Below are 22,765 nucleotides of genomic sequence, written 5' to 3'. Positions count from 1 at the left end.
AATCTGGAATGCTTCATTAGAGCATCAAATTATAGAAAATAAAGCTAAACATTCTATCAGTTATGTAGTCATTCAAGCAGTAACATTCTATTCTCATTCCACATTTAAAGTTTACAAGTTATTTATAATACAAGAAGTGGATGGGAAAAAGAAATCAACATCACATTGTATCAATTGTCTTATAATTCAAAATCTATTTGTATTTAAAATGCTGTCAGGGTAGTTAGTACATTATTGCATTCACGCATATTGAGACAGTACTTTGGACTAAGATAAATTTTATTAAAGCTTAATAATATTGATTTCTTCTACCCATTACCTCTTGCTAAAGCCAGTTGTTCATGCATGCTTTTTCACTGATATCTTCCGTTTCTTGCATCTTTTCCAGAATTCTGCTTCTGTAGAAAAAGAACAGTCTAACTTTTTGTTAATCAACCTCTCTTTTGTATAGCCTGTCTCAGTATGGAACACTACCTAGACTGGAAGTCAGTACTGATCACCAGCTTCCTTGCTGTCTTAGAGAATATGTTCCATTTTACTTTTACATCTAATTTAAAATTACTAAAAGAACCTCCTTTTATCAGAGTATGGCCAGCACTCAAAAGGAAGGTAGTGCACATATTACATGGAGACTTTTATCATTGCACCTAACCATATAATTTTCAGGTTGAATTCAGAGCTCTTTTAATTTAAGCACCATATATGTTCCCAATTTTACGCATAGTCTTGGCAATCACTCCACTCCTTCAGCAAACACCACATATTTTCACATACTGTTCTGTATTCCTAAACTCGCTTAAACCATAATATACTTCAGTCACGGAGATCTCTTCCAGATACTGCAAAACATTCTCAAAGTCACTTAAACTGTCTTTAACACATTTAAACTTCCTCAAGCTTTATTAATAATAATAATAATTATAATATTATTATTTTTATCAGGTATCAACTATTCAAAGCATTTATACACTATTTTGCCTGTCACACTTTTCATTCCATACATAGAACGTACAAGTCTGACGTTCATTTCCTGTTGCAGTCCTAACCACTGCACCACCTTACCACCCTTACTTAAGTTACCTAATGACTCATGTAAAGCATTTAAAATAATATCCAAGACAAATATATATATATATATATATATATATATATATATATATATGGAAGAGAAGGTCTGTGATACGGTTTGCATATTAGCAGCTGGAGATCCACAAAGGGAGAAAAAATGAATTCCGTATCATAAAGTAGTTTTTATTCCTGAGCTTTCAACCCCTACCAGGAGCCTTCATCAGAGGTTAATGCTTAGACTTACAAGAGTCAAAGGCAATACATAGCAAAGTGGGGGGGGGGGTATTGGTCGTAATATTTTATTTATTATGAATATGTTCTTCTTAAGTTTGCATATGCTGGGTTTATGTCCATATGTTTGTTAATGGCGTTTTTGTCAGATAGCCAAGATTCAGCCAGTTCTTTGGCACTTTTATTTATTTATATATATATATATATATATATATATATATATATATATATATATATATGAACCTTCACATTTGGAATCTATTTAATAAGTTGGCTAACAGACACACAACATCACATACCCATACCAGCAGCATTTTATTCTCAAAAGAAATTGTCTCTTTTGTATTTTTTATTTATCAAAATAACATTTTTCCTTGACGTGATCAGGCTCTGAAGAAAAGATGTTTTGCACATTTATAAACATCTTTATAAGCAAAGTGGTGACGTTTTCAGTCAGTCATTATCCAACCCGCTATATCCTAACACAGGGTCACGGGGGTCAATCCCAGCCATCACAGGGCACAAGGCAGGAACAAATCCCAGGTACGGTGCCAGCCCACTGCAGGGCACGTGCACACACCAAGCACACACCAATGACAATTTAGGATCACCAATGCACCTAACCTGCATGTCTTTGGACTGTAGGTGGATACCCACATAGGACATGCAGACTCCACGTAGGAATATCCTGGGCCTTGAACCCTGGTCTCCTTTTTTGAGAGGCAGCACAGCTCCCACTGTGCCACTCTCTGTTGCTTATTGATGTATTTTCTTGCTAATCACTCAACTGCGTCGTATTCATTTGGTGAGCCATTTTGGATAAAGGTGTCAGCTTCATAAATAAATAATTCAATTTGTAGTCAGAAGCAAATTAGATGTTTAACATCTGGCTAAGAACAGAGTGGAAAAATGAAATGCAGACAAAATAGAAAAGGGTTTTACACTCTTCCTTGAAATAATCCATTTTCAAAGATTTGCTAACACCAAACATTTTTTGTTGCCGAGGCATCCATAATTGAAAATGACGGGCAATGACCCCAATTTTGATTATTTTTGTTTACCTTTTTTTGTAAATGTGTACCATTCAGGAATATCAGTCAGTCATTTTCTAACCCGCTATATCCTAACACAGGGTCATGGGGTCTGCTGGAGCCAATCCCAGCCAACACAGGGCGCAAGGCAGGGACAGATACTGGGTGGGGCGCCAGCCTACCACAGGACACACACTCCCACCCACACACCAAGCACACACTAGGGACAATTTAGGATCGCCAATGCACCTAACCTGCATGTCTTTGGGCTGTGGGAGGAAACCCACGCAGACACGGGGAGAACATGCAAACTCCACGCAGGGAGGACCCAGGAAGTGAACCCTGGAGAGACGTTTTCATTATGCCAAATATTTACACATTCACATATTTATATATCTTAACCCAAATTAACTTAGAGTTCTGGAAATTTAAACCAGATCTTTTTAAAATCTTGTGTGCACAATATATTTTCAGCAGACACTGAACATGCAGTTTAATACAAGTACATTTTAGAGAAAGTCCCAGTCACACCTCATTTCTTAGGCACTGAGCAGCATTTTTAAACACACAGAGCATTCTTTCAATATGTTTAAAGCGTTTTCTTAGTTTACACAATTCATTTTTTTTCAGTCATACTTTCACTCAACAGGTCATTACAGGGCACACACACCCACACACCAAGCACCCACATGATGGGGAGCCAGGTCAGGTGCCAGGTGTTTATTTGGTTTGATCACCAATGCTCCTAGGGCACTCACATTGCCCATGTCCATATCCTCCAAGGCATAGCACTTATTTCTCCCACCGACGTCTCATCTTCCACCTTGGCCACGTCCACATTGTTCTCCTGAGTAGTAAGTCATCTGTGTCACTATTACCCTAGCCTGATATATGGCTTCTGCTGCCTTTTGTAACTTAGGTCCTAATTAAGCCATCGCCTTTTTTTTCCCCTTTACCTCCTGTATACTAGAATGATCATCCATTATTGACTAAATTTTTTACTATTTCCGGTCCTATAACTGCAATTTACACACACAATTTTTCAGTTGCAATAATCGCACATTTATTTTCTTTCAATTCGCTGAGCGGTAAGATGTATATGTACTCACATACTAAGCCTGGAAATAAATCGATGCACGAAAAGAAACAAATTGTGCAGAAGAGTGAGTTAATTGCCTTTACCTTTTCACTCACTTATAACCAACAAACATACAGCCAACTACCTCTGATGACGTAACCTGCTGTGAATTCCAACAAAGAGAACAATAGCAGAGTCTACTCAGCCACAAAGACAACACACAATCACTTCACAGAAAACATAAACTTTATAAATCTATACTAATGACAAAATCTTACTTATTAATCTAAGCCCTATTCTTTTTTTTTACCACTTACATTTTCCACATACTGTGTAAATTGTTCACTCATTAATTACTATTGTGACAGATATTGCTCCCTTGAACCCTTGTCCAATACGCCAGACACCAGATAAAAGTCTAAAAGTAGAGTATATTTATTCTGCACAGTGCACAAAGCACCCTCCTCTCCACAATACTCATTAAATAAATCGCAATAATCACAATAAACCAATCCTCCGACTCCCAGACGTGTTGCCACCCTTCCACCCAGCTCAGCTCGACGTCTGGGAGCTCCCACAATCCTTTTATTATCCCTGACCCGGAAGTGTTGCAATCCCCAGTCCATGTGATCTCCTACCACTTCCGGGTCAGATCAAAAGTCCTTTTCTTCACCCCGGAAGCACGTCATTCCCCTTGTCCATGTGACTCGGACGTACTTCCGGGGTGTAAGGCAAATAAATATCGTTCCTCCCTGCAGCGTCATCTAGTGGCCCCCACGGTATCCAGCAGGACTGTGGATAAAAACTTCATTGTCCAGAATTCCCTGCTGGTCTTCGGGGCACCTCCATGCTGCAGGGAGAGCTCTATCTGGCGGCTTGCGGGTATTGGCCGGGATGAATGGCCGGTCATATTCCACACTATGTAATTATCTTATTCTACTTTTAACCCTATTCTATCTATGGGATTCTCCCCTTCCACAGGCTGCAACATCTTAACACATATAAAGTGGGATCCAACTTCCCATTATGGGTGTGGAGCGTCTGCTTTAAACTCCCAGACCAGCCCTTATTTCAAAGAGCTGCCCCTGTACCTAATGAGCTATTCTTACTCAAAACAGAACTTTCATCTGGATATTTTATCGCATTGCTCTCTACTGAGACCTCTTGCCAAATGTAGAATGAGATCTGGGAAACTTCCCTAGACAGTAGTGAGTGAGTTCCTCTGGATGGCAAACCAAATAATCCGCCACGTGGTGAGGAGCCAGTCGACACTATTCTTTACTCACCAGCGAATCCCAAGACTGCGTACTCTACCTGTGGCAAGCAAGAGGTCATATGGAAATCTTTTTACTCTCACTTATCCTAACAAAACTAAGACTAACCCTAACTCTAAACACAAAACACCTCAATTCTAGCGGCTTGGGAACTAGCCCAGTGCCTTATCCCTAAAAGAACAAATGAACAATCTTACTCCTTTCCGTTTCAGGTTTCGACGGTTGCCACTTCTGGAGGTGGGACCCTTGCAGATGGAAACCGGCCTGTCCGTATCTCTATTCCCATTCTGCAGGGTGTCCCTCACCCGTAGGAATCGGACTGCCTTAACGATGGTTGCTAAAAATGTGGTAGAAATCAAACATATTAATTAAAGCAGCGTTTCCCAAACTTGGTCCTGGGGACCTCCTTTGGCTGCAGGATCGAGTTAGGGAAGCACTGAATTAAAGAAAGAAACAAGACAAGTCTAATAACCTTTAGTCAGTAATCAGGCAGGAGAAAAGCTCGTCCATCTGCATCATTTATTATCGTAATGGTCAGAGAAACAAATGATACAGGTTCATTTTATAAACTATTGAATTTCCAGTAAATGTCTCTAAACTCGCTGGATGGCACTTCACACTACAACAAGATGATGAGCCAAAAACACTGCTGAGGCCACATAGATCGTTTATCAAAGCTAAAAAAATGGAAAATTGTTGATTAGCCATGTTGGTCACCTGATTTAAATCCAATTGAGCAAGATTTCCATATGCTGAAGAGGAAACCTAGGGGAACAAGCCCCCAGAACAAGAAGTAGCTGAAGATGGCTGCATTAGAGGCTTGGCAGAGGATCACCAGAGAAGATCCGGCATTGAACACGGGGTTGAGGCCTAAGAAAAGCATATGCAGTGTGAAGTAATCAGCCTCAACACAGGAAAAAGGTTTGGGGCAGCCACCCACATATTGTTCCTGGCTGCAAAATGGGTAATTGATAAAGAGAACTATGTGCACTGGTTGAGTTCCAGCCTTAACTGATTTAGTGTTCAAAAAATGGTGGCTTTAAAGGCCAGGACCGAAAGTGACATGCTTCTGGGCGCGGGAAGTGACATGTTTCTGGGCATCTAAAATGACGTTCTTCTGGGCGGCGGAAGTGATGTCTTCAAGGTTGAATCAGGCAGGTTTTCCCGTGTTTGATCTTTAGAGACAACAGAAGAGGGTTTAGTGCACCCTGCCACCCCCTGGCCTGGTATGGAATTACCTTCACTTGGTCCATATAGCTTCCTCCTACTCGCACGTGTGTGACAGCACGTATGTGTGTTGACCCTCAAGGTGTGTCAGCCCCAGGTGGAGTGCATTGGCAATGTCTTCATCAGTGGGGCGTTTAGGATGGTGGGCAAACTGGAGAGTTTGTAGAGGGATAAAGCTGATGTTACTGATGTATGGGGGAGAGTGTGGATATTACGTGGGCCTTGACCTGTCTCTCAAAGCACTTCATCATAGTGGGAGTGAGTGCTATGAGGCAGTAGTCATTGAGGCACACAGCAGTTGACTGCTTTTTTTTTTTACTGGTATGACAGAGTGACACGTGTTAAAGAAGTTGGTGACTACACTTGGTCAGCAAATTTTCTAAGCACACAACCAGGTATGTAATCCAACCCTGCAGCCGTTCATGGGTTGACGCTATGCAGGGACCTTTAAATCTCGAATTGATGTTATTTTGGTCAGTCTGGCTAAAGAGGATGGACATTGTAAGGCTGAATGGCCTATTCCCATCACAATTGTTGCAATATGCAAAACATTTCTTTTCAAATATTAAGGAAACAAATATGTTTTGATGGGTAAAGCATTGGTCTAGAAACGCTTTTTCTCTTCTTTTTTTTTTTTTTATTTTGCAGGACATTCTATTACCACCGTCTGCACAGCCGACATCCACTATCGTTCGTCCAGCATCACTGCAGGTTCCTAATGTGCTCCTTGCCAGCTCAGATGCAAATGTGGTAATACAGCAGGCGATACCTTCTCCAACATCTAGCACTGTCATTACACAGGTTTCATCTGTAAACAGGCCCATCGTGTAAGTACCTCTCAAACTCTTATTTATTTAATGTTTGTGTTCATCGTTCATCGTGTATTTCAAACGGATATATGACTGCTTCTGGCTGGTCTGAACATGAGCATTAATTAAAATAAAAGCAAGTGCTTTCTCGTGATTAATTCCTGAAAGTTTAGTTCCTCTTTAATATATGAAATTAATCGCTGTCATCTTGACCTAATTATGTTAAATCTGTTCGAACTGCGGCTGCATGTTGGTATCCATTAACTGCCATATGGGTCATAATCAGGACACTTAATCACTGCGTCATAAGCACCTAGTTTCTTATACTTTTCACAGAAGCAGTGACTATTGAAATATTCCTTAAATAACCTTCTTAATTAATGTATGAATATGGGGGACTAATTACAGAAATATACTCTGCATAGAGCATCTGTGTGTTTGGCCACAGTACTTTTATTTTTTTTGTATGAATTTCAAAGATCTTATATTTAGAAAAAGAAATGTTCTTTATGTTAATGGAGAGTACAGCACAACAAAAAGAACGAGTCCTCTACCACTGGATTCCTTAAACTATTGCGGGTTGCACGTGGCAGGTTGTGAGTCTCTGTTGTATTTCATGTAAATGGGTCGTGTATGGTTTACGAAGTGAGATTAAGCAGTCGTAATTAATCTGATGATCTTTCTTGAGCCACAAAACCACTCCCCTCCCCCTGTTTTAGGGATCAGTGCCGGTTCGCAAGGTGGACATCCACCAACCCCTGAAACCCTTAGGGCTCGTTTATACTTTACGCTCAGAACGCGTACGCGCCCGCATCATGGCTGCCACGCGTTCACAACATTCATTTGATGCGCCCTCTGAGCAGGTCCTCAGAAATTAACGTGAAGTGTGCGCGAGTTGCAGTACCAGCAAAAAGTCGGGGGCCGCAGTGTGCTAAAAGTTGGAATGTACCATCTCTGTTTACTATCTACATGTGACAGAAAGCTTTGTGGATCCTACGAGATCGGTGTGTGCACTTCGATGTTTGATGAATGGTTCGATGTGGTGAAGCAAAATGCCGACATACAGATGTATTCGTGGTGCTTTTTTATTCAAGCGTCGCATATTCCCGATCGTAATGACACGATACATTTTAAAAGTCTCACATACCGTCTTCTTTTTTTTTTTTTTGTTTTGTTGCGCTGTATTTGAGCCGCTGACAAAAAAATTAAGGAGTTGGTGAAAATGTGTATTTTGTGATTAAAGTGGAAATTTCGGCTTTAATCTCGAAATGTCCACTTTAACCTTGTAGTTTACTTTATCATTAAAGCAGACCATCGTAAACGTCATCCCAGTTTAATCGTTACGGCAAGCAGCAATAGATCACACAGAACACATTAAATGTATGATATTCCAACTCTCTGCACATTTAGAATCTTTAGATTTATACTTGATATCACTTTCATGATGAAATGCATTAAAGTGTGTATGTTACATTTTACAAATAAATCGTTAATTTCGTTTAAATAATGAATACTGTTAATAATTACACACATGGGAGTGACACGGTGGCAGAACGTTAGCAGAGCTGTCTCGCAGCAAGTCACGTCGCTGGTATTCCCTGCTTAGATTCCACACTGTGCTTCAGTTTCCTTCCAAAGACATGCAGATTTGGGGATTTGGTGCCGCTAAAATGACGTTAGTGTATTTGTGTGTTTGTATTCACCTTGCGATGAGCTGAGGCCTTGTCCAGGGATTGTTTCTCACTTGTGCCCAATGCTTGCTGGAATGGACACATCCCTGGATTGATGGATTTAATAAATAAACATCTTTTTCAGAGATATTGCGGTAAGGTGTCATTGGAATTTAATGGGTGTTCTAGGCAATTAACATTACAGGGAAGCCGAACATGTCTCACCGTGATAATATCTCACACTGCCACCTGGTGGATTCCTCCAGATTTATGTAAAGTACGCGTGCAAGTATTAACACTACAACGCCTGCTTAGCAAGAGCGTCCACTGCAGCATTCGTCGTGTTGCGTCACGTGTAGTATAACCCCGGCCTAAGGATCAGCACTGATTTACTAAGGGTGACAACTGTCCCCACATTCTCTGGACTCTTAAGAATCTGTATTGATTCATCAATGGGGAATGCCATCACGATCGTCTATGAATCTGCAGGCGTACTCCCAGAAGAATCACATGTCTATTCCATGATTCCCTCCCCCCTTATCTTCTGCCAGGCTGTATTTATTTAATGCCCCAGATGCCTCTGCCGGCTTTCTTATAGTGCATCTGGAAAGTATTTACAGTGCATCACTTTTTCCACATTTTGTTATGTTACAGCCTTATTCCAAAATGGATTAAATTCATTTTTTTCCTCAGAATTCTACACAAAACACCCCATAATGACAATGTGAAAAAAGTTTACTTGAGGTTTTTGCAAATTTATTAAAAATAAAAAAACTGAGAAATCACATGTACATAAATATTCACAGCCTTTGCTCAATACTTTGTCGATGCACCTCTGGCAGCAATTACAGCCTCAATTCTTTTTGAATATGATGCCACAAGCTTGGCACACCTATCCTTGGCCAGTTTCGCCCATTCCTCTTTGCAGCACCTCTCAAGCTCCATCAGGATGGATGGGAAGCGTCGGTGCACAGCCATTTTAAGATCTCTCCAGAGATGTTCAATCAGATTCAAGTCTGGGCTCTGGCTGGGCCACTCAAGGACATTCACAGAGTTGTCCTGAAGCCACTCCTTTGATATCTTGGCTGTGTGCTTAGGGTCGTTGTCCTGCTGAAAGATGAACCGTCGCCCCAGTCTGAGGTCAAGAGTGCTCTGGAGCAGGTTTTCATCCAGGATGTCTCTGTACATTGCTGCAGTCATCTTTCCCTTTATCCTGACTAGTCTCCCAGTTCCTGCCGCTGAAAACCATCCCCACAGCATGATGCTGCCACCACCATGCTTCACTGTAGGGATGGTATTGGCCTGGTGATGAGCGGTGCCTGGTTTCCTCCAAACGTGACGCCTGGCATTCACACCAAAGAGTTCAATCTTTGTCTCATCAGACCAGAGAATTTTGTTTCTCATGGTCTGAGAGTCCTTCAGTTGTCTTTTGGCAAACTCCAGGTGGGCTGCCATGTGCCTTTTACTAAGGAGTGGCTTCCATCTGGCCACTCTACCATACAGGCCTGATTGGTGGATTGCTGACAGATGGTTGTCCTTCTGGAAGGTTCTGCTATCTCCACAGAGGATCACTGGAGCTCTGACAGAGTGACCATCGGGTTCTTGGTCACCTCCTTGACTAAGGCCCTTCTCCCCCGATTGCTCAGCTTAGATGGCCGGCCAGCTCTAGGAAGAGTCCTGGTGGTTTCGAACTTCTTCCACTTACGGATGATGGAGGCCACTGTGCTCATTGGGACCTTCAAAGCAGCAGAAATGTTTCTGTAACCTTCTCCAAATTTGTGCAGAAGTGGAAAAAGTGATGTGCTGTGAATACTTTCCGGATGCACTGTAATGTTCATTTTTTAGTTTTAGCCTAAACTAGAACAAACTTTAAAAAGCAATAAAAAAATAAAAATGTAATTCTGGCCAAGTGAAAGGTAGGTATGCTCTAACATCAGATGGTGGCACTGTATCTGATCGTGTTCAGCTCTGACTGGAGAGCGTCCTCCACGTGGGGAGATAAGCATGTGGCCCTGACATCTCTGCCAATGAGCAGGTACCCTCTAAAACACACGTGACTGTGATCTCTCTCACAAAAACGTCAAACGTTACTCCTTAACAATCTCTAGATGGTAATGTCTGTTGAACAAACAGGTATCGCTAGCTAAGCAGAGGCAAGGTGCATTCCAACACGTGACGAGAGGAAGACTAACTCGACCGGAGGTTGGCGCCTGAGTAAGGAGATATATATATCTATATATTTTATACACAGTCATATGAAAAAGTTTGTGATCCCCTCTTAATTCTTTGGATTTTTGTTTCTCATTGGCTGAGCTTTCAAAGTAGCAACTTCCTTTTAATATTTGACATGCCTTTTGGAAACAGTAGTATTTCAGCAGTGACATTAAATTTATTGGATTAACAGAAAATATGCAATATGCATAACAAAATTAGACAGGTGTATAAATGTGGGCACCCCAACAGAGATATGACATCAATACTTAGTTGAGCCTCCTTTTACAAATCTAACAGCCTCCAGACGCCTCCTATAGCCTTTGATGAGTGTCTGGATTCTGGATGGAGGTATTTCTGACCATTCTTTATACAAAATCTCTCCAGTTCAGTTCAATTTGATGGCTGCCCAGCATGGACAGCCTGCTTCAAATCATCCCATAGATTTTCGATGATATTCAAGTCAGGGGACTGTGACGGCCATTCCAGAACATTGTACTTCTCCCTCTGCATGAATGCCTTTGTAGATTTCCAACTGTGTTTTGGGTCATTGTCTTGTTGGAATATCCAACCCCTGCGTAACTTCAACTTTGTGACTGATGTTTGAACATTATCCTGAAGAACTTGTTGCTATTGGGTTGAATTCATCCGACCCTCGACTTTAACAAGGGCCCCAGTCCCTGAACTAGCCACACAGACCCACAGCATGATGGACCCTCCACAAAATTTGACAGGAGGTAGCAGGTGTTTTTCTTGGAATGTGGTGTTCTTCTTCCGCCATGCAAAGCGCTTTTTGTTCTGACCAAATAACTCAATTTTTGTCTCATCGGTCCAAAGCACTTTGTTCCAAAATGAATCTGGCTTGTCTAAATGAGCATTGGTATACAACAAGCGACTCTGTTTGTGGCGTGAGTGCAGAAAGGGCTTCTTTCTCATCACCCTGCCATACAGATGTTCTTTGTGTAAACTGTGCTGAATTGTAGAACGATGTACAGATACACCATCTGCAGTAAGATGTTCTTGCAGGTCTTTGGAGGTGATCTGTGGGTTGTCTGTAAATATTTTCACAATCCTGCTCATATGCCACTCCTGTATTTTTCTTGGCCTGCCAGACCTACTGGGTTTAACAGCAACTGTGCCTGTGGCCTTCCATTTCCTGATCACATTCCTTACAGTTGAAACTGACAGTTTAAACCTCTGAGATCGCTTTTTGTAGCCTTCCTCTAAACCAGGAGACTGAACAATCTTTGTTTTCAGATCTTTTGAGAGTTGCTTTGAGGATCCCATGCTGTCTGTCACTCTTCAGAGGAGAGTCAAAGGGAAGATCAACTTGAAATTGACCTCCTTAAATACCTTTGACCACTCATGACTGGACACTCCTGTCTATGAAGTTCAAGGCACAACGAGCTCATCCAACCAATTTGGTGTTGTAAGTAATCAGCATTGAGCAGTGACAGGCATTCAAATCAGCACAATGACAAGGGGACCCACATTTGTGCACAGCCAGTTTTTCATATTTGATTTAATTTCATACAACTAAATACTGCTTCACTAAAACTCTTTGTTCGGAAAACACCGCAGTACTCAGATGTTCCTAGGAAATGAAAGACATACCACTGATATCTTTTTTGTTAAAAGGAGAGTCAATTATTAGGCAGGCTGAGAGGGGTTCCCAAACTTTTTCGTATGACTATATCTGCAGTTTTATTATAAAGTTGTCTGGTGAGCAAAAAAGGCTGTGCTATTTTTAAATAACTGTCTTTTTTTTATTTCTTCCAAAGGATGGAATTGTTGAGTCTTTGTATACAGCAGTATACAGTTTCTACTACATGGGTGTTAATATTAACTATACAAGACAACTTGACTTAAACAATTATTGATCTTCAGTATAATGACAGCATCCAAAACTGATTAGGAATATGGCAAAATTACCCTAGGAAAATGTTGACTTTACAATTACAATTTAATATTTTGACTACAAAATGTTTATTTTTTTTGTCTTTTATCAGTCCAGTTCCTGGCTCTTTCCCAGTGCTTTTGCAACTTCCTAATGGACAGACAATGCCTGTTACAATTCCAGCTTCAATTGCAGCCCCAAGTGTACATATACCTACAGCTATTCCGGTAAGTTCTCAGGATGAAATAAGAGTTCCTTAAGAGAAGAAACATTGGGTGTCATAGTGGACTCATCACTATCTACATCAAGAGAGAGAACAGAAGAAAATTGATAGGATGTTACATTTTATTATACCTCTGAAAGTACTGGAACAGCAAGGCTAATTCATTTGTTTTTTGCTGTAAACTGAAGACATTTATTCTTTAGATCAAAAGATAAATATGAGATAAGAGTGCAGGATGTATTAAAACACTTCTCACTATTTCAGTTAAGTGGGATGCCCTCCTCTTCTTCCATGAATTTGGGATTAATTCTTTAAAGAAATCAAAAACTCTAAGAATTCAGATCATCAGGTTGTTCAATTTAACATCATCCATAGGATTTAGATAGATAGATACTTTATTAATCCCAAGGGGAAATTTGCAGCATGCTGATAAAAAACAATATTAAATTTGAGTGATAAAAATGCAGATAAAACAGACAATAACTTTGTATAATGTTAACGTTTACCTCCCCGGGTGGAATTGAAAAGTCGCATAGTGTGATGGAGGAACGATCTCCTCAGTCTGTCAGTGGAGCAGGACGGTGACAGCAGTCTGTCGCTGAAGCTGCTCCTCTGTCTGGAGATGATCCTGTTCAGTGGATGCAGTGGATTCTCCATGATTGACAGGAGTCTGCTCAGCGCACATCGCTCTGCCACGGAAGTCAAACTGTCCAGCTCTGTACCTACAATAGAGGCTGCCTTTCTCACCAGTTTGTCTAGGTGTGAGGCGTCCCTCTTCTTTATGCTGCCTCCCCAGCACACCACCGCGTAGAAGAGGGCGCTCGCCACAACCGTCTGATAGAACATCTGCAGCATCTAATTGCAGATGTTGAAGGACGCCAGTCATCTAAGGAAGTATAGTTGGCTCTGTCCTTTCTTGCACAGAGCATCAGTATTGGCAGTTCAGTGCTAGAGAAGTCCAGAAACATAATTCTTATAGCACCACTGCCTCTGTCCAAGTGGGAGATGGATCGGTGTAGCATATAGATGATGGCATCCTCCGCTCCCACCTGCTCCTGGTATGCGAACAGCAGAGGGTCTAGGGCGTGGCAGACCTGTGGCCTCAGGTGGTGAAGCAGCAGCCACTCTGTGGTCTTCATCACATGTGACTTCAGAGCGACAGGCCGGAAGTCATTCAGCTCACTAGGACATGATACATTTGGGACTGGGGCGATGCAAGATGTTTTCCAAAGCCTCAGGACTCTCCCCTGTTCCAGGCTCAGGTTGAAAATGCGCTGTAGAGGACTCCCCAGTTCCTGTGCACAGTTCTTCAGCAGTCGTGGCGATACTCCATTTGGACCCGCTGCTTTGCTGGCACAAAGTCTCCTCAGCTCTCTGCTCACCTGGGCTGCTGTAATTGTGGGTGGGGATGTCTCCCCTATGCTGGTATCAGCAGAAGGATGGGTGGAGGGTGCAGTATTCCAAGGTGAGAGTGGGTTAGGGTGGTCAAACCTGTTAAAGAAGTTGTTTATTTGGTTTGCTCTCTCCACGTCTCTCTCGATGGTGGCTCCCATTTATGCAACTCCTTTAAAACAATGTTGAACAGATTTAGACCCTGGCCCAGTTTTTTTAATTTATGACTCCTAGAGTGTCTTTATTCCTTGTTCTACGTAGCCTTTTGTTTTTTTTTTTTATCATACTAATTTTCATCCTCCAATGTTTGTTTGTTTGATTCCTAGAAAACTTAGAGAGTCATGAAAAATGAACAAGCCAAAAATCAGTACTGAAATGTCCTTGAAATGCTAAAAAAATTGTATTTAAATGGTACTTAAAAGTCATGGAAAATATCAAAATGAATTCCAATAGTTGCGTAACGTGCAGTAAAACAGCCAATATTTTGCCAGCAAAACACCCACATCTCTCAATAATATCACTTTTAATGATGTGCGGCATTAATATTACCTTGTATTGTTTTCTCTGTGTGAACACATTTGCGAACTGCTTATAAACTTGTAGATCTTTAGTAGCCGTTAGCCTGCTCATTGATTTATTAGTGTCGAACCAGTGGAATAGGGTCTTTTCTTATCTGGTCATTCCCCTTTTTCCTCTTTAAAAATACAGTAATAAAACATAATTTCTCCTTTTATTTCCTGGTATTGACATCTATATGTGTTAAACAATATGTAACATAGCACCTTTTGTAGCAGACCACCTACTTTTTTAAGTGAGCTGTGGCCACCAGGGGGCGCTGCAGTTTCCCAGACTCCCAACACACAGGCTAAGACACAAGTTTGCCATTCAAATGGCTTTTATTTTGTGTGAAACTCTTACTGAGGTAATAATTTCCCACACCACAACCACAGCACTCAGAAACACGCTGTTTCTCTCTATCTCAGTCTGCCACCTCCTTGTCTCTTCCTCCACTTCTCACAGCAAGCTTCATCCTCCTCCTCCTCCTCCTCCCGACTCTGGCTTGCAGATTGAAGCGGGGCTGCTCCTTTTATGTTACACCCGGGGAGCACTTACGGTGTCCTGAAACACTTCCGGGTGGGGATGGAGTCCAACAAAGTACAGCTCGCTAGTATTCTTGGCACTCCCTGGCAGCACCTACGGATCACAACAGGGCTGAGCCAATTCCAATTCTCATCTTGCCCTGTAGGAATCTGTGGTGATATCACAACCCAGAGGGGCTGCCATCTAGTATTATGGAGGAGATAATATCCTACACAAGCTGTCTCCCCCTGACCTTACACACTGTGGGCATCCTGACCGAGCAAGGTTCCTAATACAGCTCTGGTTACTGGGCTCAGCGTGGTATCCCTCACAGAGCAAAAGTATAGGAACAGACAGTGATAACACAAAAGTTTTTGGTTGCATATCCGTTGCTTACAATAACTGCATGAAGCCTGAATTTTTTTTGGGGTCTTATAGGCTTTTGCTATGTGGAAGCCATTTTGCATACCTTTGTTAGGGTCGTGTCCTGCATTCTTAGGGACATGGTGTCCAGGATCGTGACCTCAAATTCATCAGCAGATGGAATAAAAGGTCAGAGGTTGCATTGAGCTTTATCCTTACTGAAGATAAAACCCTTATAGTATTCTCTTTGCGATTGATTTTCGTTGTTTGCCTGAATTTTGACTTTGATTTTTGCCTCTCTTCTAGGTTTCATTTGCTTCATTTTATTTTATTTTTGTTTTGCCTTTTGCATGTATTTGCTGCATAAACAGCCATCTGTTCGCATCCCAGGCATTGCAGCTCTCAAAGTCTTCTTTAAATGAAGGATTGTGATACCTTCACTCCTGACCTGTGGAGGTTGTTGGTGATGCCACAAATTGTTGTTTTTGGATTTTTCCTCCAGGCTGTCACTATATTTCTGTCATCCACTGTTGTTTTACAGACCATTCCAAATTGTTATATTGGCTGTTCTCGAAGTTTGTGCGATGCCCATTTTCCTGTTTTCACAGCTTCAAAATGGCTTGCTCTTCTCCCATAGACTGGTTTATGGTCTTCGTGTTGGTTTATCCTTTTGAACATCACAAGTCAAACCCAAGGCTGAAACCGAGTATGCATATTCAGATTAGCCATTTATTGTTTAAACAATCATTTCAAACAGGACACACCTGGGAGTCACAGGTTTCAATATTTTTGCTTGCCTAAAAAAATTTGGGTAGTCGTGCTACAGTGCATCCGGAAACTATTCACAGTGCATCACTTTTTCCACATTTTGTTATGTTACAGCCTTAATCCAAAATGGATTAAATTCATTTTTTTCCTCAGAATTCTACACACAACATCCCATAATGACAACATGAAAAAAGTTTACTTGCGGTTTTTGCAAATTTATTAAAAATAAAAAAACTGAGAAATCACATGTCCATAAGTATTCACGGCCTTTGCTCAATACTTTGTCGACGCACCTTTGGCAGCAATTACAGCCTCAAGTCTTTTTGAATATGATGCCACAAGCTTGGCACACCTATCCTTGGCCAGTTTCGCCCATTCCTCTTTGCAGCACCTCTCAAGCTCCATCAGGTTGGATGGCAAGCGTCGGTGCACAGCCATTTTAAGATCTCTCCAGAAATGTTCAATCGGATTCAAGTCTGGGCCACTCAAGGACATTCACAGAGTTGTCCTGAAGCCACTCCTTTGATATCCTGGCTGTGTGCTTAGGGTCGTTGTCCTGCTAAAAGATGAACCGTCACCCCAGTCTGAGGTCAAGAGCGCTCTGGAGCAGGTTTTCATCCAGGATGTCTCTGTACATTGCTGCAGTCATCTTTCCCTTTATCCTGACTAGTCTCCCAGTTCCTGCCGCTAAAAAACATCCCCACAGCATGATGCTGCCACCACCATGCTTCACTGTAGGGATGGTATTGGCCTGGTGATGAGCGGTGCCTGGTTTCCTCCAAACGTAACGCCTGCCATTCACACCAAAGAGTTCAATCTTTGTCTCATCAGACCAGAGAATTTTGTTTCTGATGGTCTGAGAGTCCTTCAGTTGCCTTTTGGCAAACTCCAGGCAGGCTGCCACGTGCCTTTTACTAAGGAGTGTTTTCCGTCTGGCCACTCTACCACACATGTCTGATTGGTGGATTGCTGCAGCGATGATTGTCCTTCTGGAAGGTTCTCCTCTTTTCACAGAGGACCTCTGGAGCTCTGACAGAGTTACCATCGGGTTCTTGGTCACCTCCCTGACTAAGGCCCTTCTCCCCTGATTGCTCATTTTAAATGGCCAGCCAGCTCTAGGAAGAGTCCTGGTGGTTTCAAACTTCTTCCACTTACAGATGATGGAGGCCACTGTGCTCATTAGGACCTACAAAGCAGCAGAAATTTTTCTGTAACCTTCCCCAGATTTGTGCCTCGAGACAATCCTGTCTCGGAGGTCTACAGACAATTCCTTTGACTTCATGCTTGGTTTGTGCTCTGACATGAACTGTCAACTGTGGGACCTTCTATAGACAGGTGTGTGCCTTTCCAAATCATGTCACATCAACTGAATTTACCACAGGTGGACTCCAATGAAGCTGCAGAAACATCTTAAGGATGATCAGGGGAAACAGGATGCACCTGAGCTCAATTTGGAGCTTCATGGCAAGGGCTGTGAATACTTTTGTACATGTGCTTTCTCAATTTTTTTATTTTTAATAAATTTGCAAAAAATTTTTTTTTTCACGTTGTCATTATGGGGTGTTGTTTGTAGAATTCTGAGGAAAAAAATGAATTTAATCTATTTTGGAATAAGGCTGCAACATAACAAAATGTGGAAAAAGTAAGTGGGCGGCACGGTGGTGCAGTGATAGCGCTGCTGCCTCGCAGTTAGGAGATCTGAGTTCGCTTCCCGGGTCCTCCCTGCGTGGAGTTTGCATATTCTCCCCATGTCTGCGTGGGTTTCCTCCGGGCGCTCCGGTTTCTTCCTGCAGTCCAAAGACATGCAGGTTAGGTGGACTGGAGATTCTAAATTGGCCCTAGTGTGTGCTTGGTGTGTGTGTGTTTATGTGTGTCCTGGGGTGGGTTGGCACCTTGCCCAGGATTGGTTCCTGCCTTGTGCCCTGTGTTGGCTGGGATTGGCTCCAGCAGACCCCCGTGACCCAGTGTTCGGATTCAGCGGGTTGGAAAATGGATGGATGGATGGAAAAAGTGAATACTTTCCGGATGCACTGTAAAAAAAGGTGCTTTCTTCTATGGTGCTTACCATGTCTGTATATCAATACCAGGAATTTAAAGTTGGTATTCGTCTTTTGATCTCAAATCCAACTGTTTTCAGTGTATAGCAAAAACAAATGAATTGGCCTTTACCGTTCTAATACTTAGTGAACTGTGTCACAGTGTGCATAGCAGAAGTCATGGAAGTTTGTGCTTCAGTTGAGCAACGGGCTGGTGAGGCCTCATCTGGAGTACTGTGCACAGTTTTGGTCTCCATGTACAAAAAAGACATAGCTTGTTTGTTCAGCTAATAGCTAAGCTGTCTCAATATCCTGTCCAGATTCTTCTTAAAGGTTGTCAAGGTTTCTGCTTCAACTCCATGTCTCGGTAGTTTGTTCCAGAGTCCCACAACACTAAGCGTGATGAAGTGCATCCTGGCTTCAGTCCTAAATGCACTTCCTCTTAATTTCCATTGATGTCCTTGAGTATGTGATTCACCCTTAAGATGAAAGGATTCTGCTGGATCTGCTTCGGCAGTGCCTCTAAGGATTTTAAATACATGGATTAGGATTTAGACTAGATGCAGTAGATCTGTTATTTTGGAAAAACCTACTTCTTCCACAGTTTCTTGTGGTGATGTGATTACTGTTGACTGGCATTTGTTAGTTGTACTCATTGCTGGCAGCAGCCAAGTTGATTTAATTGAGATACATTTTCTGTGCTGACATTCACTTAAGTATATGTACTGTATATGTCAGTGATATTTCAGTTCTGATTTTAATTGTAGTTCTAGTTTTTATTTTATTTTATACATTTTTTATTTTTATTTCGTTCTAGTTTTCAGTGGAGTCTACAATTTTTATTTTTATTTAGTTCTGTGTTTAAAATTTTGGTTTTTATTTTATTTAGTCCTGGCTTTTTTACATAATAGTACACTTTTAGTTTTTCTCTGTTGCAAGACCACAAATGCTGGCCTACACATATTTTAATACAAGTTATGTTTCAGTCAGCAAAATACACTCACAGGTCATAATGCCGTTAAACACAGCTTGACTATCAATGATCAAACAGATCAAGTGGCCTAATGAGTGTTGTCAGCAAGATCAAATGTTTCAACCCAAGAAACCAGTCTGTGCAAGCACATTGCTGTTAATCTTTCAACAAGCACGCTTTTCGAGAGATTTGTTCATGTTGCAACGATGTCCATTGCACAGATAGTCACACTGAAAATATTCTCTTGATGAGCTCCTGTAATGCAAGTGCACGGATGAGGTCCTCGGCCACTGGCGCCAGCAGAGTGTATGTTGATGATTTCTCGGTACTGAAGCAGTGACGTGCAGTGAGGTTAATGGCTGGTGAGGCACTGACTCCTTCGGAGTCAGATTTACAAATATATGAACCCCAAAAGAGTAGCTTATTGATTATTCATTTGGCAGCATGCACATTGACTACTGGTTATGTTTCATATCTCATCAGCATTCTTTACACACATAAGTAAGTTGCATATTTGGCTAAGAAAGAACGTTACATTTACAAGAAGCATGCCCTTTCGTTTGAAATGTACCTTACTACTGTGGTGCTGTCAGTCCAAAAGATTGACTCTTGCAGGGGAATCTGTAGTTCTTGTTTTAACATTTTGTCCATTTTGACTGCAATCACTGCTGCTGTGAGTTCTAACCTTGGTACTATGACAAGTTTTAGTGGTGCCACTCTTGATTTCCCCATTAGAAATGAACTATGTCTCTCATTTTCTTTGTTAGTTAGATGGAGGTAGGACACTGTGCCATACCTGTTTTCTGAGGCATCTCCAAAATGATGCATTTGTGCAGTCATTATTTGACCAAATCCAGGCAGTTTAATGCACCTGTCTACATTGTAATCCACAAGTAACTGTAAATCGTCCATCCATTTTTTCCATTGCCGAACATACACTGCTCACAAAAATTAAAGGAACACTTTAAAGAAACACATTAGATACATCAGATCTCAATATGAAGTTGGATGTCTATACAAATAACGACAGGGCAATGTCTTAGGAACAAAAGGATGCCAAGTCTTTTAATGGAAATAAAAGTTTTCTGCCTACAGAGGGCTCAATTGTGTAGACACCCTAAAATCAGAGTGAAATGAAGATGTGGCAGGCTAGTCCATTTTTCAAAAACTTAATTTCTGCTACTCAAAATGCTTTTCAGTATCTTGTGTGGCCCCCACGAGCTTGTATGCATGCTTGACAACGTCGGGGCATGCTCCTAATGAGACGACGGATGGTGTCTTGTGGCATTTCCTCCCAGATCTGTATGAGGGCATCCCTGAGCTGTTGTACAGTCTGAGGAGCAACCTGGCGCCTAATGGACCGAAACATAATGTCCCACAGATGTTCTATTGGGTTTAAGTCAGGGGATCGTGAAGGCCATTCAATTGTTTCAATTCCTTCATCCTCCAGGTACTGCCTGCATACTCTTGCCACATGAGGCCGGGCATTGTCGTGCATTAGGAGGAAACCAGGACCTACTGCACCAGCGTAGGGTCTGACAATGGGTTCAAGGATTTCATCCTGATACCTAATGGCAGTCAAGATGCCGTTGTCTAGCCTGTAGAGGTCTGTGAGTCGCTCCATGGATATGCCTCCAAGATCATCACTGACCCACCACCAAACCAGTCATGCTAAATGATGTTACAGGCAGCATAATATTCTCCACGGCTTCTCCTGACCCTTTCACATCTTTCACATATACTCAGGGTGAACCTGCTCTCATCTGTGAAAAGCACAGGACGCCAGTGGTGGACCTGCCAATTCTGGTATTCTATGGCAAATGCCAATTGAGCTCCCCGGTGCTGTGCAGTGAGCACAGGGCGCAGTAGACATTTGGGCCCTCAGGCAACCCTCATGAAGTCTGTTTCTGATTGTTTGGTCAGAGACATTCACACCAGTGGCCTGCTGGAGGTCATTTTGTAGGGCTCTGGCAGTGCTCATCCTGTTCCTCCTTGCCCAAAGGAGCAGATACTGGTCCTGCTGATGGGTTATGGACCTTCTATGGCCCTCTCCAGCTCTCCTAGAGTAACTGCTTGTCTCCTAGAATCTCCTCCATGCCCTTGAGACTGTGCAGGGAGACACAGCAAACCTTCTGGCAATGACACGTATTGATGTGCCATCCTGGAGAAGTTGGACTACCTGTGCAACCTCTGTAGGGTCCAGGTATCACCTCGTGCTACCAGTAGTGACACTGACTGTAGCCAAATGCAAAACTAGTGAAGAAACAGTCAGAAAAGATGAGGAGGGAAAAATGTCAGTGGCCTCCACCTGTTAAACCATTCCTGTTTTGGGGGTCATCTCATTGTTGCCCCTCTAGTGCATCTGTTGTTAATTTCATTAACACCACAGCAGCTGAAACTGATTAACAACCCCCTCTGCTACTTAACTGACCAGATTAATATCCCACAAGTTTCATTGACTTGATGCTATACTCTGATTAAAAAGTGTTCTTTTGAGCAGTATACTTAACTTCCACTTCTTGATCCCAAGCATATTTCTCTTTACACAAGAAAGAGCGGAGAGAGCGCATTTGCTCCTCACACTCCATGTGTTCTAAATTTGCTGTTGCAATTTCACAATTCATGCTTATTCAATACAAATGAAAGTATAGAGTGGTGTACAAAAAACGGATTTAAATTTTGACCTTAATTGAAATATTTAGTTGTTTTTAAATGCTTTTAATTCTGCTTTAATCAATTTTAATACAGACTCTTCAACAAAAGAATATTTTATTTAAGGTCAAAATTTAGTTTTTAAATGTTGGATTTTTTTTTTCTTAGTCTGACCCAATTTTTATAAAATTTAAAACTGTTTATGGTCTTACCTTTATTTTTAAATGAAGTCCATGTGCCTTTCCTTCTCCATGAACATCTTCGTCTCTTTCTTGTATAAGTCCTGCTTATTTTCCTTTAGTTTAAAAACTCTTAATCTTTCATTTTTGGCAATCAGTCAGAACAAAAAATAAAAATAAACGGATCGCTGCAGTGCACTTTACTTTTTGATATTGCTAACTTATTGGCGCCTTGAGCCTATGCGTAGAAGAACAGCAGCAACAAGCATGTGTTGGGTCACAACTTTGTACTGTGGAGGCTGGCCTGGACACAGACAGGCGGACACCGTTGGTTCAAACACCAACACACGTTTATTGTACATATTTCCAAATAAAGTGTCACACAACCCCAAACTCCCCCAAAGTCCAGGCCTCTGCCAAAATGATGCCTCTCTTCAGGCCGCCTCCTTTCCTCTCCTCACGAGCTCCGTCCTTCTCCGCTCCTGACTCAAGCCACTGAACGGAGGGAGACGGCCCCTTTTATCCTCACCCGGACGTGCTCCATGTGCCTCCCGATTAACCTCCGGCGGCACTCCCCAGTGTGGCGGAAGAACCAGCCACGCA

The 22,765-nt window shown here is 41.9% G+C and overlaps 1 protein-coding gene across 6 annotated transcripts in view; it reads left to right on the top strand.

Annotated features, from left to right (window-relative positions):
• The window catches only part of atf2 (activating transcription factor 2), a 224,207-nt gene that overhangs the window by 40,776 nt on the left and 160,666 nt on the right, over positions 1-22,765 (top strand). For all 6 annotated transcript variants that reach the window (XM_039757684.1, XM_039757680.1, XM_039757683.1 and 3 more), the window contains exons 6-7: positions 6,558-6,736; positions 12,609-12,723. In XM_039757684.1, coding sequence (XP_039613618.1) covers positions 6,558-6,736; positions 12,609-12,723 — 294 coding nt within the window. The remainder of the gene's footprint in view (positions 1-6,557; positions 6,737-12,608; positions 12,724-22,765) is intronic.

Source organism: Polypterus senegalus, chromosome 6, assembly GCF_016835505.1.
Source record: "Polypterus senegalus isolate Bchr_013 chromosome 6, ASM1683550v1, whole genome shotgun sequence".
Lineage (NCBI taxonomy): Eukaryota > Metazoa > Chordata > Cladistia > Polypteriformes > Polypteridae > Polypterus > Polypterus senegalus.
The sequence above is the reverse complement of the archived record's forward strand: the minus strand, read 5'-3'. Positions and strand labels throughout refer to the sequence as shown.